Below are 23,089 nucleotides of genomic sequence, written 5' to 3'. Positions count from 1 at the left end.
CTCATTCTCCATTTGCACATTGGAATGGCAGATAATAGGTGCATTTCTTCAGCATCACGAATAGCAGGCGCCAACGGAAAGAAAGCCGCAGAATTATTGAGTTGTGGAAATATGGCTGGTTACATGTCTGAACGATGTTAACTGTTATGCGTTTGTGACAGAAAATAAAAAGTTTTAAGGGGTAACCAACGGAAGGAGCATTGCAAATGTCTCGCATTGCCTGCATAGAAGTGCAGATTTCAGCTAAGCAGGAACAGCGAAAGGAGAGGGAAAAACCTTGGAGGCACCGGAGGCCAGTTTTCAATCATTAATAACTCTGCTGATGCCGATTGTCCCTGAAAAGGTCCTGTGACGGGAGATTATGCAAGTGTATTCCAATAAAGCTACAGTGAGGACCACTGCATACAGTGTTCATCCCGAGTTAAAATACATTGACTTCTTGTGGCTATGTGGATGGTTGTCCAGCAGCAAAAAGTGCATTTATTGCTGGGCAGATTGGATGTAAAAATGGAACTTTTTTTTTCCCAACCGCTTGATTTGGACTTGTGATATCAGGCCTGACAGGGGCTATGGTCACCATATGGAAGCGGATAGCAGTGTAGCCTAGACTGAGGGATCTGTGCGAAAAGTGAGATGTGTTGACGTCATTGCAGTTTGTTTGGGAAAGCGGCCGGTGGTGGTGGTATCTGTGTTTCAGTTCTTGTTCTTTTCTAGCTTATAAGAATTCCGTTTTCAGTTGAAGTAGCCCTTTTTCATTACAACGGAGTAATCTCTCGGTACGAGGCAACTACAATTTGTTCTCAGTATCGCTTTAGTGCTGAACAGATCTGCAATTTTTGTTAAAGGTTTTCTGGGGGCTTCTTTTATAATATGGTGCTTTCCTGTCAAGCTAGTTTCAGGTCAGTCTGATGTTTCCATGGTTCCAGTTGCTCCCAGAGTCGTCACTTTTTAGTGCTAGTGGTTGAGCAGTTGTAGCGTTCTATCCTGACCCTTTTAATACTGACATCATTGAATTCTGTTTTCCTATGTGGTGTTTAAATTTCGTTTTGCTGCAGATAAATGGCTGCGAATCACTGGCTGAATGATTTTTTTCATTTAGTTTCACTTATGCTAGTGAGCGGTTAATACTGCTGCTGTGATTAAGCATAGGTTTTTGTGATGTGTCATATTATTGGAACTCCACCTGTGTCTCCGGTATTGTTGGTTCCACATTAATCTGGCTTAACCGCATGCTCTGACATGCTAAGCAGACAATATATTTAATTTTTGTTTTCACGTTAGTGTTAGAGAGAGTCTTTTTGTGAATATTGATACGGGAATAAAAGAAGAGGCGGAGAGCGAGCGCGCGCGGCGCTAGCACGAGGGATATAGAACGAGAAAGCTTGGCCGCCGCCGGTCGTGCTTCGTAAGCTGTAAGCGCTTTTAGCTTTTCAGGGTCGGGACGGATGCCATGCCGGCTCACAACGTGACCCAAGTACGTCACCTCCGCGAAACCGAAGAAATATTTTTTTGGTTTTAAGCGAAGCCCAGCAGAGGTAAGGGCTTCGAGGACGAGTTTGAGGCGTCTCTGGTGTTCTTCAAATGTAGCCGCGTAGACAATTACGTCATCCAGGTAGACCAACGCCATAGTCCACTTCAAATGGCCTAAGACTCGGTCCATGAGACGCTGGAAGGTGGCTGGAGCGTTCGAGAGACCGAAGGGCATACGGTTGAACTGGTAAAGGCCGTCGGGAGTCACGAAAGCCGTCTTTTCCGCATCATCGGGGTGAACAGGCACCTGCCAGTAGCCCGAGAGCAGATCTAGCGTGGAAAAATAACGGGCCCCCTTCAGGCGGTCAAGCGCATCGTCGAGGCGAGGCAGCGGGTACACGTCGCAATTAGTAATAGCATTTAGCTTCCGATAGTCAACGCAGAAGCGGAGTGTTCCATCCTTCTTGCGCACCAGGACGACAGGGGAGGACTAAGGGCTACAAGAAGGGGCAATGATTCCCTGGTCAAGCATGTCGCACACGTGCTGCTGGATAACTCTCCGTTCGGCTGGCGCTACACGGCGAGGTTGGTGATGAGCGGGCCCGCGGTTGGGCCCGCGGTTGGGCCCACAGGTGGTCTTACAGAAGCCTTATAGTGCTAAGCCGCTCCAACTAACGCAGTGCATTGTGATGGGTGTAATCAATGGTCCCAGCATTAGGGCACGCCAAACAGTATAGACATGAAGACTGCACATCAAAGAGTAGTGTTCAGTGTGCGAAATGCGGAATCATTTCATGCAGAAGTACTGCTTCATGCAGTTCCAACAAAGAAAATTGTCTGAAGCCTTGGAGTAACTCAGGTAAGTTCGGAGGAGCATCGCGCAAGCTGCAGACAGTAAGAGAAAGCTTGGGTAAACTCGGAGGAGCGTCGTGCCAGCTGTAGCCAATGCGAGGATGACCTTGAGGGTGACCTTGGCCAACCTGGAGAAATTAAATAAATATTGCCACGACTGGGTTTCGTACCTGCGGCAATGCGAATAGATCAGCTTCGCTGGCCACTGCATGAGAGCGTTATGCTATCGCCACATCTGATCACGCCTCGTGTTAAACTGCAACACACTCTCGTGCTGTGCATTGCACATGGTCGTCTTCATTAACTTCCATCTGTGGCACAAACAGATCAGATCAGCTTAACCTTGATCAGAGCAAAACCTGAGTCTGATGTCATCGCCAGACGTGCCGACGACCCAGCAAAGCAAAACCATGAGCCGACCAGGCTAAACACATGACTTTCGCATGACTATTCAGTTTAACTACGTTAAAACCCTACCAATTTTTTTCTGTCTGGCTGCACTAAAGAACCGTTTTTACCCTTTATGCGAAGTGTAATCTGTTGCAAATAAACATTTATCAATATCGACCATAAGTTAGAAAAGGGAACATGTTGGAGTGCTTTACTACATGCAGCAGCTTTGAGGCGTCATGTCCACAAATTTGGACACAATAAAAATGTGTTCAAATGGTAAACCTTTGCATAATATTTCACACGTTACTTCCAACAATTGCTGTCATCAAAATTTGTGCAGCAAATAATTTTTCCTGCCTGCAGGTTTAATTGGTGCCTGAAAGCGATATAGATCTGTAACGTACTGTTCTAAGCAGTATGGATTTAAACACTTCAGACAGTGCTTGCTCTGAGATGTAGTTATTAGGTGTTGCAATGATTGTGAGCACTGTTTTAAAAATGTGAGAGAAGCCGACCCATTCTGTACTAATTAATTTAATCTTTCAGTTGCATGTCTTTTGAACTTGGAATTTTTGAAAATTATAGTTAACAAGCTCATTTGTAAAATAAATGAAATATATAAAAAGCATGTTGCAGTTACCCGTGTTTTGAGCCAGACCTTATAGACATCACATTTCCTAGCATGCTGGTGATGGCTAACTAATGTTGTAATAAATGAGTGGAGTAGACTGTGGTATCCATTTTTGCCTCCACATAGTGGCATGAAACTTCGAGCATCATTTCAGCAGAGGTTGCGCAGCTGAAAGGATATGATGGATTAAACCTTTGTAGAATATCATATATTCTTTGCAAAATTGGTGAAAAATTTTTTATTGCACAAGCAGATGAGGTGCGCAGAAATGGTTCTCAACAAATCTCACAATTTTGGTACAAATAGCAAATAGTTAAGTGGGGAAAATTGGGACATATTTGTCCCATTGGCACTAAATGGGGATAAAATGGGATGTATTTGTCCCATTGACCTACATGGGTTTCCTCACTGAGTTTCTTCTTGCCACCTCATGAATTTGTTCACACTTGTTCACTTGTCCGCACTACTTCTGTCGTGGAACACCAATGGCATCTATGCCCTTGTTCATTTTCACAGCATTGTGTTCTTTGCCGATGAGCTGAACTTCACCCAAGACACCAACTGTTTTTGGTCATTTGTTTTTACCCTCCATGTTCATTTGGGAGGGATTCTTGCTGCTGGTGGTTCTGAACGCTTGGCTATTGATGATTTGGTGCCCAAGAACAAACTCTTCATAAGATGTTTGAGAATTACCACTCAATATCCAGTCGTTAAATGTCCAACTATTTACAGCATGGTGGAAAAAAAAGTGCTTTCTTAACATTTGTCATCTCAAATCTTCTGAACAAGTGCATGCTGTGATCTAGATTTCTTCCTCTCTATATTGATTTGTTTTCTTTTGCCAGACCAAATATAGCCAGAAACTTGCAACCCCCACCCCAAAGAAAAGAACGAAGTTTCAAGGTCTTGACTCTACCTCATCTAGTGGATGCGGCTGAAACCATTTTTAAACAAACCATTGAAACCTTAACATAGATGGGAGCACAGCATAAGTGGGACTGCTGCGTCCCACTGCCTCTTACGATCCTTTTATATTATGGGGAACAAAGTGGGATGCATGTGTCCCATTGTCCCACAAAGGGTTAAATGAAGTCGCATTGAATTATTATATTGAGTCTTGCGATTGCATGGAGCCTCAACAGCTTTTCTTCATTGATCTCTCATGTGCCTATTTAAGAGGCAGTTGGAGGATTTACAGTATGTCCCGTTACTCATTTTTTCAGAGGCCCTTGGGACAAAACTTCGCCGAGGCAGATGTCGCGATGGAAGCAAGACTGGATAGAGCTGCAGACGAAGGCAGCAGTGATAGTGCTGCTGCCTCTCTGCCGCCCGCTGCCCCGGACTCTCCTCCTGCAGCTGCCAGCAGCACACACGGCAGCGCTACAGAGGAAGATCCCGTTCAGGTGACCGAGAAGACTAACCCGTCGGACCGGTCGGGTGCTGGGACTTCGGAAGGTGCTCCCGACGGAAGAGGCGGGAGCGCAGAGAATGATGGCCAGCGCGAGGGGACCCCTGTCGTTCAGCATGCTGGCGACTCTCCAAAGTCGTCCGGCGCGCTGTCGACAGCAGCATCTGGTGGAGAGAGCAGTGGTGTGGTCTCTCCTCTGGTGGTGAAGAGGGGCCCCGGCAGGCCACGCAAAGATGGCAGCAGTCCCGTGCAGCGCAAAAAGATGTGAGTTGCTCGGGGATCTCCGTTCTCGGGCCTTCCTAGATTATCATGCAGACACATTAAGTGATATTCTTAAATGGACTGTGAGCACAGCCACCGAGTGCATTGTTTCTTTAGTGCAGATAATTTTGCTGGGTCCTTCATAATTGTCTGTTTGTTTGTTTGACGTTGAAAGCTATTTGTTCTTAGCCAAGTAACTTGCATTTAATGAAACAGAATTGTGTTTCCTGGCACAGCAGTTCAGTTTGGGACGTTAACTGCGAAATCTGTAATTCAGCCACGTGACAGTTTTTACGCTATTTGTGCACCACTTCGTCGTTCTGTTGCTCCAAGTTGGAAACTAACCTATTGTGCTCAGAGTACTGTTATTTCTTGCAAAAAATCTATTGTTCGTCGCATGAAGTGTGTTGCTGATGAACTTGCAGCGCCAATTTTAAGCAGTTTGTTTGCAGTCGGAATTTCAAGGATTAGACTTTATTGTAAGTTTAATAGTGGACCTATTTTTCATTCTCAGGGGACAAGGGTGGTGTCAGCAATTGAAGTGAAACTTGCTAGATCGTATTCAGTCCTCATCCTAGGTGAGAGGGGGGGGTGGGCGGTGACGGGTGACCTAATGGAGTGTGTGTCCAGCTCAGCTGTGGGATGTTGTTTTGCAACCTACCACCAGACAAGGATTGGTAGAAGCGACCCTGGCCCGGCACTTGGCTTCTTTTTTTTTTTGCTGTCACACCACATCTAATGTTCAAACATTCGTGTTTACACAGTTGTTTGGTTTATGGTTTATAGGGGTTTAATGTCCCAAAGCTACTCAGGCTGAGGGATGCCGTAGTGAAGGGCTCTGGAAATTTCAACCACCTGGGGTTCTTAAACGTGCACTGACATCGCACAGTACACGGTCCTCTAGAATTTCGCCTCCATCGAAATTCGTCTGCTGCGACCGGGATCGAACCCGCATCTTTCGGGTCAGCAGCTGAGCGCCATAACCACTCAGCCACCGCGGCAGCTGTTACACGCTTGTAACCATCCAGCAATTTTGTTTTTAATTTGAGCTAGAGGTGTATGTGAACTGATGCTTTGGCCCTGTCAACATCAAGTGTATTGAAAAAACTCCCCTTAATTCAAACTGCACGATTCAAACCAGCATTTAGTTTCCTTCAAGTTTGAACTGTCAAGAGTTAACTGTATGTAGGTTGACGCTGACTTCGAGAGTTTATAAGCAGGCACAAATTTGCTAGCTCTTCAAGATTAGCTCCATAAACTCAGCAATAAAAATCCAATAAAAAAGGGTGTTAGGCAGGGAGGGAGACACTATGTCGCTAGTGCTATTCACCGCCTGTTTACAGGAGGTATTCAGAGGACTGTATTGGGAATGGTTGGGGATAAGAGTTAATGGAGAATACCCTAGTAATCTGCAATTTGCTAGTAACATTGTCATGCTAAGTCACTCAGGAGATGAACTGCAAAACGTGGTCAGTGAGTTAGACAAGCAGAGCAGAATGGTGGGTCTCAAAATTAATGCAGAAAACCAAAGGAATGTTCAACTGTCTCGGAAGGGAACAGCAGTTGGCAATTGGCAGCGAGGTGCTGCAAGTGGTAAGGGAATACGTCTACTTAGGGCAGTTAGCGGCTGCAGATCCGGATAACGAGAGTGAAATAGCTAGAAGAATAAGAATGGGGTAGAGCACATTTGGCAGGTTCTCTCAGATCATGAATGGCAGTTTACCAATATCCCTCAAGAGATAAATATATAACAGCTGTATCTTACCGGTACTTAGCTATGAAGCGGAAACATGGAGTCTAATGAAAAGGATTCAACTTAAGTTAAGGACAGCGCAGTGAACTGTGGAAAGAAAAGTGATAAGTGTGACTTTAAGAGACAGGAAGAGGGAAGAGTAGGTCAGGGATCAAACACGAGTTAATGACATCCTAGTTGAAATCAGGCAGATGAAATGGGTTTGGGCAGGGCATGTAATGCGAAGGCAAGATAACCAATGCCCCTTAAGGGTAACAGACTGGATTCCAAGGGAAGGGAAGCATAGCAGGGGGTGGCAGAAAGTTAGATGGATGGATGAGATTAGGAAGTTAGCGGGGATAGGGTGGCGGTAGCTGGCACAGGACAGGGTTGATTGGAGATGGGAGAGGATTTTGTCATGCAGTGGGGGTAGTCAGGCTGATCATGATGATGATGGTTGTGGCTGGGGATTTTTAAGCTTGGTGCCACAGCAGGTGTGGTAAAAAAGAAAAAAAATTTGATGTAAGGTGCCACTTGACGTTGTCATGCTGATTTTTTTGCAATCTTTGGAAATGTGAACTCATGGGAAAATGACTGTGCTTTGTCTTGGGCATAGTTTCCCTGGCCGGCCCAGGGTGCGATCGCGGAAGCCGAGCTTGCTGTCGCTGGCCGGCAGCAGTAGCCGGACACCCCCGGGTGGTTCCCTGCTGGAGCCCTCATATGAGATGGAACTGGAGCATCCGACTCAACCACCGCTCACGCCTCAGGCCAGTGCGTCCGCATTGGATAGCGGTATGTGCACATTTTGCCCGTGAGACACAAACTGCAGCACGAAACAGCCACTTACAGCAAAAACCATTCCGGCTCATCTTTCGTTGTGTGTAGTGCAACTCGCGTTGCTTGACCTTGCGCTTTAGACACTTTGCAAGGGAGCCAAGTGAAAAATTTTCGGTATATCTTGGGTTCCTTGCAGATCTTGCTGGCTTTCTTTGGGTTAGTGAAGCCATAGCATAGGAGCTAACAAGGGACTGAAATGAGACGTTTATGCACAAAGAGCCAGCTTCCAGCAGCTTTATTAGGAAAATGCACAGCTATTCTTGCACGATCTAATTCTACAAATCACCATCTGACATGGATAAATTTTGCGGGACAAAAGGGAAGCAAGTTTCTGTCCGCCAAGGAACTAGCTTTCCTTCTTTCCTGCTAAAATCCATGCATTGGTTCGTGTTTTGTAGAATTAGGGCATGCAGTAAGTAGCTACGCATTTTCCTCATAACAGAGTTGGAAGTTAGCTCTTGGTATGTCAGTGTCTCACATCCGTTCCTTGTTTTGCTGCGGTGCTAGAGTTTTGCAAACAAAGAACCAATAAGCTGAAGTTTTGACATCTTAAAAGTGTATCTATTAGAATTTCTTTCATTCTTAGAGGCAAAGTGTGATTGCACCAAGGGTGGCTGCTAGCATGCATTTCATGTAAAAATATCAAAAGTTCACACAGGTGAAAATTGGCCACCCAGAGGGGACTTTAAATATTTGCCTTTGCATTTTTTGACATGCTACATACCTATTGCCAGGTACTGTTGATTTATGCTTTTGCTTTCACTTTGGTGCAGCTCATTCTTATGATCAGCCTGGTCTGGCAGAATCTCCACTTGAGAAGCAAGATGAGCTGTCACAGGAAGGGTAAGTGCAAAGAACACACCATTGCATGTCCTCCCGTATAATTTCAGTGCCTACTCAGTGGTTCTGTTAGGCCTTAGTTGAAGACTAAGGTGTGCTAGACTTGTGGGTGTGCTAGTCCTTCAGGTGAGGGGCAAACTATGGTGACAGTGTGTGCACCCTTGTTTGCTGCCTTTGCTATGTGCTTTGTGTTGTCAAAATTTTTCTGCCCCTTGCCTTTAGCCCATTTCAAAGCCAGAACAGTCCATGGAATTGACATCTTTGCGCTTTGCGTTTGACAAGCCTCACGAGGCTATAGCTGTGAAATGGCGGGACGAGCTCGATATATGCTGGTGGGACACAAGGAGTTGGCAAATTAGAAAGATTTTCGTGAACTGAAGAATACGACAGAATGCAAGCGGGATGAGGCAAGCTACAAGTAATGAAAATTGGAACATGTCGCGTGTGCTGAAGACACAAAAAACTGGCAAATAGTACAAAAAGAGCATGTTTCTTATAGCGTGGCACTTAGATAGGCCATTTCGCCTATGTATAGTGTTACTGACGTCCCAAGGGGATACATCACTCAATGTTTCACGCAGTGGTGACGACAGGCACGGCTGTAAACGACAGAATGATCACGATGGCAGTAAATTCAATGTGTTGTGCAAGCTTGTGCCCACAAACAGAAAATAACTTAACGGCAGCAATAGTAGCCTTGTAGCGAGTTCACTGGACTGTTCTTTTAAGAATTCGTGTCGCCTTTGGCCGCGTTCAGGTTAAGGGGGGAGACTGCTTCTGGAGGCAAAAAAATTGTGGAAAAATCGATTTTCAGGAATAGAATTTTTGGAATCTGCAGCTGTTTTTCTACTAGTCTGTGAATTTTAACTCCAGAGTCAATATTTCAACTGTAATACAATTAAAATAATGTAGGCCCACGCACACTGTCGGTAGATTTTGATGCGAAAACCGCGCTCTTTCCGCGACACGCAGCCGTCATTCTCCGGCAGTGATCGCCGCCATCTTGGTCTTATTCAAAAGCGCTGCTTTTCGTGTTCAGTTTCGTGCCATTGCTGCACTTTTATGCTTATTGGTTGCAGAAAAAAAAGACGCCAAAAAAAGTCGCAACGTGCGCTGCTGTTTGCTATTGACTGAAACGTGTCATCTGATTGGCTGACACGCTTCCCGTCGTCTGCTGGACACGTCTGTGGCCAGCCGCAAGCGGTAGCCATCTTGTCCAAGTATCGTCGGTAGTGCGCTTTTTGGAAAGAATTTCGGAAAGGAAAGGAAAAAGTCACTCATTGACAACTTTTAAGAAGTAGTGCTCCGCGGAAACCAAGCGTTATGGATATACCATCGCCCGAGTTGCATTGCGATGTGGGGATATACCATCGCCCGAGTTGCATTGCGATGTGGGGACCGGGTTAGGCCTAACCGCAGCGGCGGCCGCGGACATGGAAACCTGGGACAGCGGTCGCGTTCGGCGAGACACCTTAATGCTGCAAACTTATGAGGTCGAAGCAGTTACAAGGAAAACGCATGGAAAACTGCAGCAGATCAAATCAACTGTAACAATGAAACGGAAGGCAGCTTTCTTGGGTGGAACTGAAGACGCAACTACCGCTGCCGAACCGCTCGATGACGTGACCTTCACGATTGTTAGTTTGAAATCTGCAGAAGTCGGCAGAAAATGTGCAGCGCACGCTGAAAAAGCGCCATGTCAATGCTAGTAAGCAAGCCAATTACTTTCCAGGAAGCCATTAGCAATTTCCCAAGGCCACTAGAGGGATAACTTTGAATTTTACTTCAATAAACAGCACTCTGTTTTTCTCATTTTTCTCAGAATGCAAATTTTGGACTCTGAGCAAATTTCTAAGTAGCATATTTCAGCATGTATAACTGAGAGAACTATAGTTCTTTTTTTAGCATGTAGCTTCGTGATCTGAGCATGCAATGTTGGGAACAGATTTTTCAGTTAAGGCTCAAATTTTTTTAATGATCTAGTTCTTAATTGCATGTTAGTCACAGTTTGTTGCATGAATTTCATTGTGTTGTGAAATCACTAATGATGGTAAAATTAGAAAACTGTCTCCAACATTGCATTCCATTTTCTTTCTGGAGTCTAACAATGTGCCATTTTTGAGCTTTTATGGTTTACTTTTCTCTCTATTGTTTGGTGAACAATGGGGCTTATCAATTACAGCTTGAGAACTAATTAACCATAAAAAGTAATTATATTTTTGAAATCAGCATGAGGAGTTGGTGAAGAGTATGCGATTTCATTAAGTTTGGTGGAGAAATAAAAAAATTCTCTCCAGAAGCAGTCTTCCCTCTTAAAGGTGACCGCGAACTTTTAAGATAAGGCACCTAAAGCACTGTCTGGCATCTTGAACATTGTGGAAATGGCCTTGTGTGAACAAGACCGTTCCGAAGCACATTGGTTGCATCTCACGTGGTATACACAAAGTGATAAAACCACATGTGACAGTAGTAACCAAAGAACACTCCAAAACAAAAGACATTTTGTGACAGAATGTAGAAATTAAAAAAAGAAAAGAAAATGTTCTTCACTTTGCGAGTAAGAGTGCGCTTGAATTTGCCTCAACTCGTCGCATGCCTGCTGTGAATGAATGAATGAGCAGATTGTTCATTTGAGTCGTGTTACATGGTGCAGGCCCGAGCGTGTGTGCGCACTATGCAACCTGGGCGATGGCAGTGCCATGGGGCAGGGCAAGCTGGTGCGCTTTGATCCGACCTTGGGCTTCCAGCCATTCCGCAAGGCCTCAAAGCTGCTGCAGCAGCGGGGTCCGCTACCGCCATCTGCCGAAGAACGAGCCGCCATGCAGCAAGGGAGCGCTGCACTGCCTATTCGCCGAGGGGGCAAGGGGCTTCGACTGTCTAGGTATGCCCGTCCCGTTTCTTTCCTGGCCTTGCGTTGCATCTTCTTGTCAGGCCCCTGCTGCTTTATTTCCAAAGGAGCAGTGCCTGCTGCTAGACATTTGTTTATGATGCAGGGAATTGGGTGCTAATGATGCAGTTGCAACTGAGCTATCATTATTTTCATCGCCTTTTATGGTTTTATTTCTCGTTCCTTGCGTGCTGCCTCTGGTGCCTACTGAGTGAAGGAAGGCACTTGTTAGATTTCTGCACTTTCTTCATTGGCAGGAAACTGTTCTAGCATTTACTTCTCTTGCACTTCATTCTGCAGGGGAAAACCACTTTCACGGCTGACTGCAGAGCTTAAGCCTACGAACAGCGCTGAAGAGACTTTGGCGGTGGGCTTTGCAGAAGAGCCCGAAGTGGGGGCACTGTTTGAGCAAGATGGTATGTGACTCCTCTCCAAACTCCTCCTCCCACAGTTGAGCTTTCACTCTGCGAGCATATTTTGGCACCCCGTGCTTCGAACTTTTAGCGTGTCTATGACATATGAGAACGCCAGGCCCCTAGCCTCTGAAGCCGTAGGTCGGGGTAGTCCACTCATGAGTGCTTTCGATTTGCTTCACTGGCACAGAAGTGTGATCTGTAAGCATTAGTGTGTGTGGATGTGAGTGAGTGAAGTCTGTGAGTTGTTGGATGTGAGCGCGAGTGGGAGGGTGAGTGAGCTGCCTCTTCTGGTGCCGAGGTATGCGTGCAGCTGGGTGGATGTGCCAAATACAGGCATTGATACCTAACGCTTGATGCTCATTTTATAATCGAAAAGCAAACTGTTTTTATACTGAGCTAGAAGTATAATGCACTCTGTTGTGTTGTACAGTAGAACCGTGCTGTTGTGTTCTTGGGTGGTAGGTTTCCCCTGCTTCTACATTTTCCCGAGCCAGTCCCGCTCTAGCTTCCATAGAAACTATGCAGTACAAACTTAACTGTTACAGTGTAACTGTGGCAGCATCACCACATGGTACATTGTGAATGCCACCTTGCAATAATGCTTTACACTGTGCTCACATTTTGACTGCTGACGTTTAGCGTGCACGAAACGCCGAAAGAATCCCAGCTAAAGGGAGACTCTACACTCGATTGGCACTTCTTTCCTATTGTACTATTCGGCAGCTTCCAGTGCACTGCGCCCGCTGTGACGCCACACACACTTATGGGCAGCCTGAATATTGTTGCAGCTGTTGATGCAGTTGCTGCCGTGGTGTGAGCGTAAATGGCTAAATCATGAAAATGAAATTGTGCAGCAGCAGAGGGCCCATAGGCAGTGCTTGTATGGGCTGGGGTTGCATGGCTTCGTTCCTAGGCTCCTGTTTTTGTCATGCACTTCTTTTCTTGTCAACTGCAGCTTAAAAGATGAAATTTCTGGATGCTGATAGACGAGGATTGTGTAGGACTAAAGCGGCTGCAGTCAAAACAGTACAGAACTGCATGCATGCGCCAACTTCACCCGCTTTGTGCGTGTGCTGCCTCCTCACTGCTGCCTCGCTTTTTCTGATAGCTGCTGTGGCAGTCTGAGAGGCAGCACAGGACATTGCAGATGTTCTGTGCATGCAGAACGACTGCGAGAGCCACAGAGCGCTTGCACTTCCACGGAATAAAAATGCTGCCATCGCCTGGAAGACGGTGAAGTGACGAGCGTTAGCTGTTTGGTTTACTAGAATTGATATGAATAAGATTTAAGTGAGGCACACCAGTGGAAATACGAATTTGTACATTTATGGATTTATAAGTGACGTCGCCAATCAATCGCCAATTTGATATACTAATGATGTCACCAATCAATCACCAATTGTGTCGCTATATCAATTTACTATGGGGGCCCCCATTTCGAATTCCTTGGACTTAAAAATTTCATGCCAAAGGGAGGTGGTAGCAAACCCCAAGAAATCGAGAAACGTGATGAATAAGAGCTAACGCGCTTAAAAAACAGAAAAAACAGAAGACAGCGGTTTGCAATATTAGCATATGCTGTACTTTGTTACTGTGTTTGCGGGCAGTTATGGGTTTTTTCCCCCCACGGTCTGATGAAAAACATAATAGCGATGTTCAGCTGCTGTGCAGCCTGGCGTTCATGCGTTTACAACACTGAATGCTCTTCTTTCTTGTTCTCAGGCCACACATATGTGCACCGAAATTGTGCTGCGTGGTCAGAAGGCGTTTGTCCAGGAGAAGATGACAGCCTTATCCACGTTGACAAAGCAGTCTTCTCTGGGATGTCACAGGTATAATGGTTTACTTCCTGTTTCTTGCATGTTTTTTATGTGTCTGTTTGCAGTGCAGTGGCTAGTGGGCCTCTCTTGCTACGAGTGCAGTAGCACTGTTACAGCTGCCTTACATGAGTGGCATCACACCGCTTGACTGTAAGACTTGTCTTTACATTAAAATTATTTTTCTCTCTCTCTCTTCTTTCAGATTTGTAGCGGATGTCAAAAATATGGAGCTAGCATTCGATGCCACCTTCCGGACTGTAGCATGATCTTCCATTTTCCGTGTGCGGCGGCATATGGCTGTTTCCAAGTAAGTGCCTTTGTGCGGTCATATCTTAGGGTCCTATTTTCTGGCTGATGACGTTTTCCAGGATATTTATTGGTGTCTTTTTTTTTTTTAATGCCAAACTGAAATTGTAATCATCGACTTTCCTTGCTTTTCAGGACATGAAGGCCCTGATACTTCTCTGTCCTTCTCATGCAGACAAGGCCGTGTCCTATGGTAGGTGTTGCAGTTTTGTAAGCCAAAGATGCTTTTTCATCTGTGGTGAATACACAAAGGTGAAAGGATTGTTGCATAGCAGAAAAGGTGTTTTTTTGACACGGGAAGCAGAGTATGCCCATGGAGTACTTGTTTCAAGACCTCTTTTTACCTTTTTATAGCGCTTCTTCAACTGCCTTCATTTTGATGGCTGTGAACGGCGCCCTTTGTCATGATTGTCTGGCTTTCATGCTTAGCTCTCCCATGTTTCTGCATAGATTTAATGCTTTGATGAAAACTGCGGTTGGTGCTGCCAGTACTGGTTTTGTTTCACAGAGTCCAATTTTTTCAGGCAATGTTTCTTGTACTGCGGGAGCGCAGCTTACGCGAATCAGTGCACACATGCTTTAATGTTTCATTGTTTGCTATGCCGAGCAGTATGGTGTTTATGTTTGGACGCAAGCCGAAACTTCTTAATGCATGTAAGGCCATCAGCGACAAACTGATGACACATCACAGTATTGAATAGCAATGTATGAAGTGCATTAACATTTTTATTGCGGCTGGCTGTGCTTTATTCTGGCTCGTTATAGTTCATTGGCTGACTTCACATAGGTGGGAGGCTTGAGAGACAGATGTACCATTTTCCTCGATGACTGCCATTCACATTTTGTCTCATGTGGTGTTGGTGCAGTGGGTTCGCAGGCCAGTTGCCAGTCCTGTGAGGAGATGGTCTCCATGCCCGATCTGCTCTTCTGCACCGTGTGTGGCGCCCACTATCATGGCTTCTGCCTGGACCCACCCGTAGTCGTCACACCTGCCTCCCGCCTGGGCTGGCAATGTCCCGACTGCAAGACTTGTCAGGGCTGCAGGTGATGATGACTTCTGGCTTGTATCGTGCGTAGCCGTGCTGTCTTGCTTCGGTGCTCCTCTTGTGGCCTGCACAGGCCAGGTGGAAGTGGGGTGTTTCAAGTTTCCCCCCTTAATACCTCATCTGCTGAGATGGTGTCACTAGCATCTGCAGAGGAGTAAGAGGAGATGAAAGAATGACTGGCCAAAATAGGGTTAGCTGGGCAAAACACTCATGCCTTTGGTGGCAGCTTTTCTCTAATGGCATGTACGAAATTGCACATTTAACCTAGTGAGCTTTGCACACCATGCGAATGGTGTGCTCTTGTCTTTTCCCATTTATGTGCATGGCGTGCTGGCATAGCGGATTGAGCTTAACGGTGAGGTTCATGTCGTGCTCTTTGTTTGCCCTTCTTTTTCAGGCAAGCTGGTGATGAGGCCCGGCTTTTGACGTGTGATGCTTGCGACAAGGCATTTCACGTCTACTGCGTGAAGCCCATGGTGGCCAATGTTCCAAAGCACGGCTGGAAGTGTCAGGTAAATGCTCACAAGCTCATTGGGAAAGACATCGTGGCACATATTTATGTCATGCAGGGCTGTGGGGTTGTACTAATCTGCATCTCTGAGATCAGGACTTCATGCCGTGCTTTTCGTTAGCTCTTCTTTGTCCTACAGTGTGTTGCGAAATGTCTCCAGCTGGACATAGCAGCCATATGTTCACGTGTATGGTTGAAATGTACATATTTTTGCAGAATTTAAACTTCGAGCTGTAGTTCAGGCTGAGAGTAATTTGATGTATTCATATTGTTACACAATGCTAGACAAGTAGAGAATGACCAATTCTGCTTACATGGGCATTAACCCATTAGGCTATATCGCGTCATACCTTTAAGGCTGAGCTTAGTGTCCCCTCCAATTTTTTTTTGTGCACTTCATTAGTTATGCTACACTCAAAGTTTGAATTGTTAATCATGACGTGTTAGTAAATTGGATTCTAATTGTAGAGGATAAGTCGGTCATAATCTCACTGGTCAAATGTCATTATGGCCAAATCTCACTGCCATAAAATTTTTCTGCTGAGGCATTGTTGTAGTAGTTGTGGGGCCACACTTAGTGACAGTGACATGGATGAATGCCCCCCGGATACCTCAACTGTGCGTTGATGGAATGGATGACGGCAGCGGTATGAATGAAGGAGGCAGTAAAGGGTGCTGGGTAAATTTCAGCCACCTGGGTTTCTTTAATGTGCACTGACACTGCACAGCATACGAGCATCTGGTTAGAGACCCTGCCCTTACTTTAACACGTAGACTAGATGAATTGCGTAGCACTGCAGCAGTTTCCGATGGCCGCGTACCTTTGTAGTCTTAGAGGGCTCCTTTACAGAGTTCTTTGGCACAGAACGCTTGTTGTTCGATGGAACATCACAGAGCCTTTTTTCGTATTCTTGCAGAACTGTCGGGTTTGTGGGGACTGCGGCTCGCGAACCCCTGGGAGTGGACCCAGTTCTCGGTGGCACATGAACTTCACGGTGTGTGACAGTTGCTACCAGCAGCGCAACAAGGGCGTCGCCTGTCCGCTGTGTGGCAAGGCCTACCGGCAGTTCAGCCAGCGCGGGGACATGGCCCAGTGCAACATGTGCAGGAAGTGAGTCCCACATGGCTAGGATGTTTTATTATATAGGACCCCGCTTTGTATATCCGACTGTTTGGGTCTTTGTGGACTAGCTGGTTTGGCATCATACTGTGTATTGCGCAATAAAGATACAGGTGCCGAACAGACACAGTGCAGTGCCCTGCACAGAAGGTGCCAGTTTTAATCATGAACCTGGTTCAACGGATCATGAGTGTACTCGATCAGATTCTTTCCAGAATTTTCAGAGCACTTGTTTTATGGTACTGACAGCATTATCAAAGCGTTTCCTTTATATTAAAATTATGTGGAGGCAGAGAGCTGTGTTGTTTAATGTGAGCACTAAGTGCAAGCTGTGAACGGTGTCTGTTTAGGTAGACTGATGGCCATTATAGTTGCAGAATTTTATCTCTCACTATGGCAGTGATGTTGCAAGACTCTTTTTACAGCAAGAGCTGTATGTCTTATGGGTTGGGGGGGGGTGTCTTAGCGCAAAGCTTCAGTGAAGCTGGTCTGCATAGCTGTATGACGTCACTGACATGAGTAACAGGTGCATAGCGCACTCAGTAGATGGTAAGGCATCATAGTGCGTAGGTGCAGCAGTTACCACTCCAGACCTCTTGGCTACTGCTGCTGATCTGCCTTCTGTCATGCTCCTGAAAGTGCTCGCTCTCGATGATGTTCGTTCTCAAAAGAATGTGCAGCAAGAGCGTCGCAAACACCGGCGAGGGGAGGCAGAAGCCGCCAGTCTGCCGACCACTCCTAAAAAATATTGTGCCTCCTGAAATAAAGCGACATACTAGTTTGAATGAGAGATGTGAGGCTATCCATTTTGCTGATGATGATTGTGGATTCTTATGGCGCAAGGGCATCTATGGCCAAAGAGCACCATGGCACAAGGTCTTTTTGACTTCTCAAGGTGGGGTCAAAGACCCATTTCCCAAGCATTTCACCCTAAATAAGCCGAGCACCAGACCAGGGGAAAGCTTGTACCCATCGTATCAACGGTGTGTACCCGGCGGCACTGGGGATTGAACCCCGCACCTCCCGCATGCGAGGCGGATGCTCAACCACTTGGCCACCGCTGGGGTCAAATCCATTTTGCTACTGTAAATAAACCAGAAGTGACAGTTCTCGCTGGAATTTAACCATAAGCTAAACCGTAGCTTAGCTTAGGTAATCTTAGATTTCATCATCTCCTTGTTGCTGTTCTAGGTCATTTTAATTCTGTCCTGCAATTTTCTGCACCAGAGAACTGACAGGAGCATGGGTTTTGGTAGGGGTGTGCAAATGGTCCAAAATTTTGTTAATATGTTAATGCATATGTTACTTCATGTTGGACGATAGGGCCTGGGCAGTTATGGAAGAAACGCGCTTTTCTGTTTGCCCATGGTTTGCCTGTAACAGACTGAACCAAAATAAAAGAATTTTATTTGATTTGATCATGTAATAAACGCACACCTCAAATTTTCTTTATTTCCGGAAAAGAAATGCATTCATCATGCTAATAAGTGCAGTACATTTCCTCAAGTGACAGCTACTGCAATGTATGCATCTGTTCTTTTTTTTTTCTTTCCAGATTTATTCATGTAGAATGTGACAGCCAACTCACTAGTGCCCCCAAAGATGGTGACTACACCTGTCCAGTATGCAGCAATGCAAGGCAGCAGGTATATTGCACATTTGTGAAATGAATGGTTGATATACAATTCTTCAGGTTGCAGTTTTTAGTCGTGCATGTGTATCTTTTTCGGGATCACTGTTCATCTTGAAGAGTGAATGTGTGTCTTAAGGGCCAAAAAATACTTGCAAAGAAAGCACAATTTTGTCACATTGGCATTTTGAGGCTTTTGCTGTACTTGGAGCTGAATGAACTAGAAAAGCGTGTAGCTGCTCACAAATTGCAAGATGAATTTCGGTGTAGCAACCTTCAAAAGTGCATCGAAAATTTCCATGGCATTTTTGAGTGCCACAGAGTCAGTTGCATAGGACCATTGCACTTAGGTCATTTGTATCATTTGGTGAAAGTGGCATCTTTTTAAAGTGCTAAATGCTTTCAGCTTCCATTCTCAATGAGGCGAATATTGGCCAGGAACTGGGGTGAACAGGAGGGAGAACATGAAACGGGCTTTCCAAAACTTAGTCTAAAAGGTTATCATCGTGCCGGGAGCTGAAGCACATGGTGTGGGCTTTCGAAGGCTCCGCTATCAATGTGAAGATAGCGTTGCCGGTGACAGCAGTGTACCCATATGTGCTACAGCGATTCCATCTCGTCATTGTGGCTTTGCTATTCGCTCGCTAGCAATAATACGCGGGTGTTCATAAAAAATAAAAAGTAAAAAGTGCACTCTCACACCAAGCGATGCCGCAGATGTTATGGTTGTGTTTTGACTGTAAGCCAGTATTGTTGACTCGTGAGCATGTGATCGCGAACATGTGTTTGTCAGGCTTGCTTTGCACGGCAACGAGGTCGGTGCCAGGAGCGCTTTGCGGTGTGGCGTGGCATGTCCTGGACAAGGCAGGAATGCAGCTAGCACCATCTATAACCCAACCTAGAAGTGCTACTTCGGTACTGCAATGCATTTGATGCTTACCGTAAAAACCGGAATATAGGTCGAACTTTTCTTCAAAAAACCATGGTGAAAAGTCGACCCCCATCTTATATACCGATAATTGGCGGAAAAAATACGGAAGTCTTGGAACAATGGGTGGCTGAAGTCAGCAGCCACCATCACCATCGCCATCAGCAGCAGTGCCGCCATTTTGCGTTTCAGTAGATGCAAAGCGGAAGCTAACAGCAATTTACCGTCGCCTTCAAGAAAAACACGATTGAGTACGAGGAAGCTCACGGGAACCTGGCGGCACAGCGCGAATTTGGAGTATCCGAAAAGAGCATTCAGTACCGGCGGAGGCAGAAGCTGCGTATTACAACTTGCAGCAACCAGAAGAAAACATCATTTCGTGGGCAGACCGTAGTGTATCGTGAATAGGAAGGAAACGTTGCGCTGCGAGCAAGATCGCTGCCTGTGACTGCCGAATGCATCCGCGTGAAAGCGGCAGAGATCGCGCGTGCCTCTAGACTCACGAGGGCGCAATTCAAAGGCTCGCCATCCTGGTTGCGGCAATTCATGAGGAGGAGGGCTTTGCTCTACGGCGCCGTACTTGCCTGTGCCAGAAACAAACACGCGGGCCGATTGGTGCGCGATATTGTTAAAAAATTTGCCGGGTGTACATACAAGCAGTATTTAAATGAAATTAAATACTGTCACCATTGTGCAACCTCTCGAGTCGCATTTGTTTCAAAGTAAGGATGTCTTTCGGTACTTTTCCCATTGAAAAAGATCTTTTTCATTTTTAGTTAAGGGGGTCGACCTATATTCCGGTCCGACCTATAGTCCGGTTTTTACGGTATATCTGCTTTCAATGAGAGAGACTTTTTTTTTTTGTTAGTCATCCTCACTTTCCCTTGACTTCTATCTCCCACATAAGTACTGTATTTGCTCGCGTATAACCCACCCCTGCATATAACCCACACCCCTGACTTTGAACTCCACGGGGAAAAAAACGCGTATAACCGACACGTTTACCTGAAAAAAAAAAAAAAAGAACGAGCACTAGAAAAATACAACTGCACATTCAGTGATCATTCCGTTTTCAGAACATTTATTCAGATGACGACCACCACCACGTTACTGGTTATCCGATTCTAAATTGACGCCGCTCTCACTGCTGCTATCCGAGGCTTCATCGCCACTTTCAAACATGTAGGCGTCCTCGGAACCATCCAAGCTGTTACTGATGGCACATTCTTTTAAAGCTTTTACGCACCAAGTCGGCCGGTATTGGTTTACACGCATCCACGATCCACTGGCGCAGCAATGGAATATCGGGCCTTGGCATGCGTCCTGTCGGTGTTAGGGCGTAACTCATGACCTCTAAACAAAGCAGGCAAACAGTGCAAACTGGAGTGTAGTACATGAAACAGCGCCTGACACTAGGCTCAACAGCGCTGGCAGAAGAAAACGTGGCTAGTGGAGTGCGGAACAATAAACAGACTATGAATGTGGATTAGGCTATGCCTTTCGTTGGATTGACAAGTGTCGATGACGATGGGGATGGCGGACTACATGGGGGAGGCCGCCGCACATTGCCGTGAAGCCGACCCCCCCCCCCCCCCCCCCAAAAATCGCAGATAACCCGGACTCCCACTTTTTAAATACGTTTTTTTTTTTTCAAATTTTGGTGTGGCTTATACGCGAGTAAATACAGTACTACTAAATAAAGTGGCTTTCATAGGTGCTGATGCCTGCAAATAATTATTGTTTTTGCTCTTCATTTTAATGTGTTCGCAGTACTACTGCCATCTTCGCAAAATCTGTCTGGTAGTGTCAGTTTGAAGCCTTGCGGTCAAAATGGCGAGGAGGAAAGAGTTGAGCGAAATGTGAGAGGATGGCGTAGTGAGAGGAGCGCCATGGCGAAGAGCAAACTAATGCAGCCAATCAGAGCTGGCAGGGGAGGAGGAGAGTGGAGAGGAGGAAGCAGTCAAAGTGGGGTGGTGGGAGGAAAATGACTCCGCTGGCAGGTGAATGGGTTCTGCTAAGGTCACCCCTGACTCGTAACCAGTTGCACCACCTCGTGAGGATGGTGTTATCTCGCCACGTATTTGATGCCACGCCGTTGGCATGTGTTGCACACATGGTCAGCTCTTTGCAGTTCATATTCAATATAACGCTGTCGTGCACTCCACTTAACACCGTTGCTTCTTTGGCGCAGCGTTGTCACCGTTTGACAGCTGTGCTCTGGTGTTTCCCACAGCCCCGGTCACAACAGCCGTAAATGAATTCAGTTCGTCAACACAAACTGTGCTCCGCACATAGCCAGCTCTTGCTGATGCTCATTCGATTCAATGCTGCCATGCACTCCAATGCAACACCATCGCTCGTTCGGCGTGGCATTGTGTCATTTAACGGCTCCACCCTGGCATCTCCCGCAGGCACAGTCACTATAGCTGGAAGTGAATTCAGTTCATCTATACAACTCGGTTGCACAACTGGAATTGCAATGCTAATGCGTACCCTCTTCATCAGTTTCATTGACCATCAGTGATTTCTTCTTTTCTGCTGAACTCATTGGCTCTGTGGAGTCTGCTTCAATTTTGTTTTTTTTCTTCTGGCAAATTTTTCAAAGTTCGCATGCAAAATGGGTGCTGCAGGAAGTCAGTGCTGACCAATGAAAACTTTCCATTGCACTGCAAATACAAAGCAGCCAGATGTTAGGGAGCAGGTCGTGTTCATATTTCGGATTTTTATTTCTTTGAGCTGATGCAAGGGATTTTAACTGGGCCAGAAGGGCTGACAATCGGATGTGCTTTCAAATGAGACCAAACTGGCTTTGTTCCAACAGCTGGTTTTGAGATGCAGAGTTATGCAAAATGAACCTCTCTTGACACGCTTTAGCGAGTTACTGCATCAAGCTCTCCCACGTTATCTAATGTCATAAGCTGTGTGAATTTCGGTTCCCAAACTTCTGTAGTAGGTCCAGAACAGCGGAAATTCTGATATGACACAAACTCAATGGTGGGAATGCTGTGCCAGTTGCACCAACCTGCATCACATGCGTCAGTGTGTGCCATTGCATTAAACCTGCTACATGGTGCTCAAGTGTTTTTTAATGAAATTGCGCCAGTAACGCGTCAAAATACCTCGTTCGCACAGGTGTAATGGTGTATTCAATATCCGAGCTTCCAGCTTGTTTATACTGTATGAACCATGGTAGTTCAAGCTTTCTGGGTCAAAAGTTGGCTAGAAAAGTACGCCGTAGCCGAACATAACCCCTAGCCAAGGCAATCTAGTTGAGCACGTCTGGCTTCATCGCCTAGCTATTATTTTCCTGATGCCGCTTCGTGGGTTTGCATGCTTACACTCATTTGATTAGTGAAAGTTGTAGATTGGTGCTTCTACTAGCCGGGACAACAACCTTTCGCGTGACTTGAGGATATATGGCAGTGGGAAATGACAACTCAGCTGACATGACGGGCCTGTTGACTGCTATCTTGCCAGTTGACCCGTTCAGCTCTGGCGTCCAAGCTGAGTCGAACTGAACTGCCATTGAGATCTCAACGGTACTTAGTGCTCTCGTGTAGCACCACCAACTGCTGTTCAGTTCAACTGATGGTCAACTGAACTGCCGTTGAGAATGCCCATGTGACAGGGGCATTATTTCTCAGTATCAGGCTCCTGCTACAAAACATAAGGCTTGCCAAGGCTTGCCACAAAATGCTCTTAGCCATTCCCATCACTGCAAACTGGAAAACTGACTTTTTTCATAATTTTTTAGCCCAAACGACACCATTCCTCTTTCTGTTTTTGTTCTTGCAATTTTCATTCCTCTGGTCTTGTTCAAGTCTCAGAAAATATATACATATTTTGTTCTTGTCGATTTGTGTGTAAGGTGCCCTCAGATTTCAGGGTAGTTGTGCTCATCAAAGAGACATTTCAGGGCCTCTTTAAGGGTAGGAAGCACTTCAGTATTAATATATGCTTGAATTCGTTCACATCAAATGGCAAGTATCCTTGGCCTCGCA

General features: G+C 45.8%; 1 protein-coding gene across 5 annotated transcripts in view; it reads left to right on the top strand.

Annotated features, from left to right (window-relative positions):
- LOC144093777 (uncharacterized) overlaps positions 1-23,089 on the top strand; it is a 197,528-nt gene that overhangs the window by 4,590 nt on the left and 169,849 nt on the right. For all 5 annotated transcript variants that reach the window (XM_077627479.1, XM_077627480.1, XM_077627482.1 and 2 more), the window contains exons 2-13: positions 4,570-5,018; positions 7,364-7,539; positions 8,358-8,427; positions 11,078-11,305; positions 11,612-11,727; positions 13,450-13,559; positions 13,750-13,854; positions 13,989-14,046; positions 14,720-14,897; positions 15,297-15,411; positions 16,328-16,521; positions 18,086-18,176. In XM_077627479.1, the coding sequence (XP_077483605.1) occupies positions 4,609-5,018; positions 7,364-7,539; positions 8,358-8,427; positions 11,078-11,305; positions 11,612-11,727; positions 13,450-13,559; positions 13,750-13,854; positions 13,989-14,046; positions 14,720-14,897; positions 15,297-15,411; positions 16,328-16,521; positions 18,086-18,176 (1,851 nt within the window). In that variant the 5' untranslated portion in view covers positions 4,570-4,608. The remainder of the gene's footprint in view (positions 1-4,569; positions 5,019-7,363; positions 7,540-8,357; positions 8,428-11,077; positions 11,306-11,611; positions 11,728-13,449; positions 13,560-13,749; positions 13,855-13,988; positions 14,047-14,719; positions 14,898-15,296; positions 15,412-16,327; positions 16,522-18,085; positions 18,177-23,089) is intronic.

This window comes from Amblyomma americanum, chromosome 6 (assembly GCF_052857255.1).
Source record: "Amblyomma americanum isolate KBUSLIRL-KWMA chromosome 6, ASM5285725v1, whole genome shotgun sequence".
Classification (NCBI taxonomy): Eukaryota; Metazoa; Arthropoda; class Arachnida; order Ixodida; family Ixodidae; genus Amblyomma; species Amblyomma americanum.
This window is presented reverse-complemented; position numbering and strand designations above follow the sequence as displayed.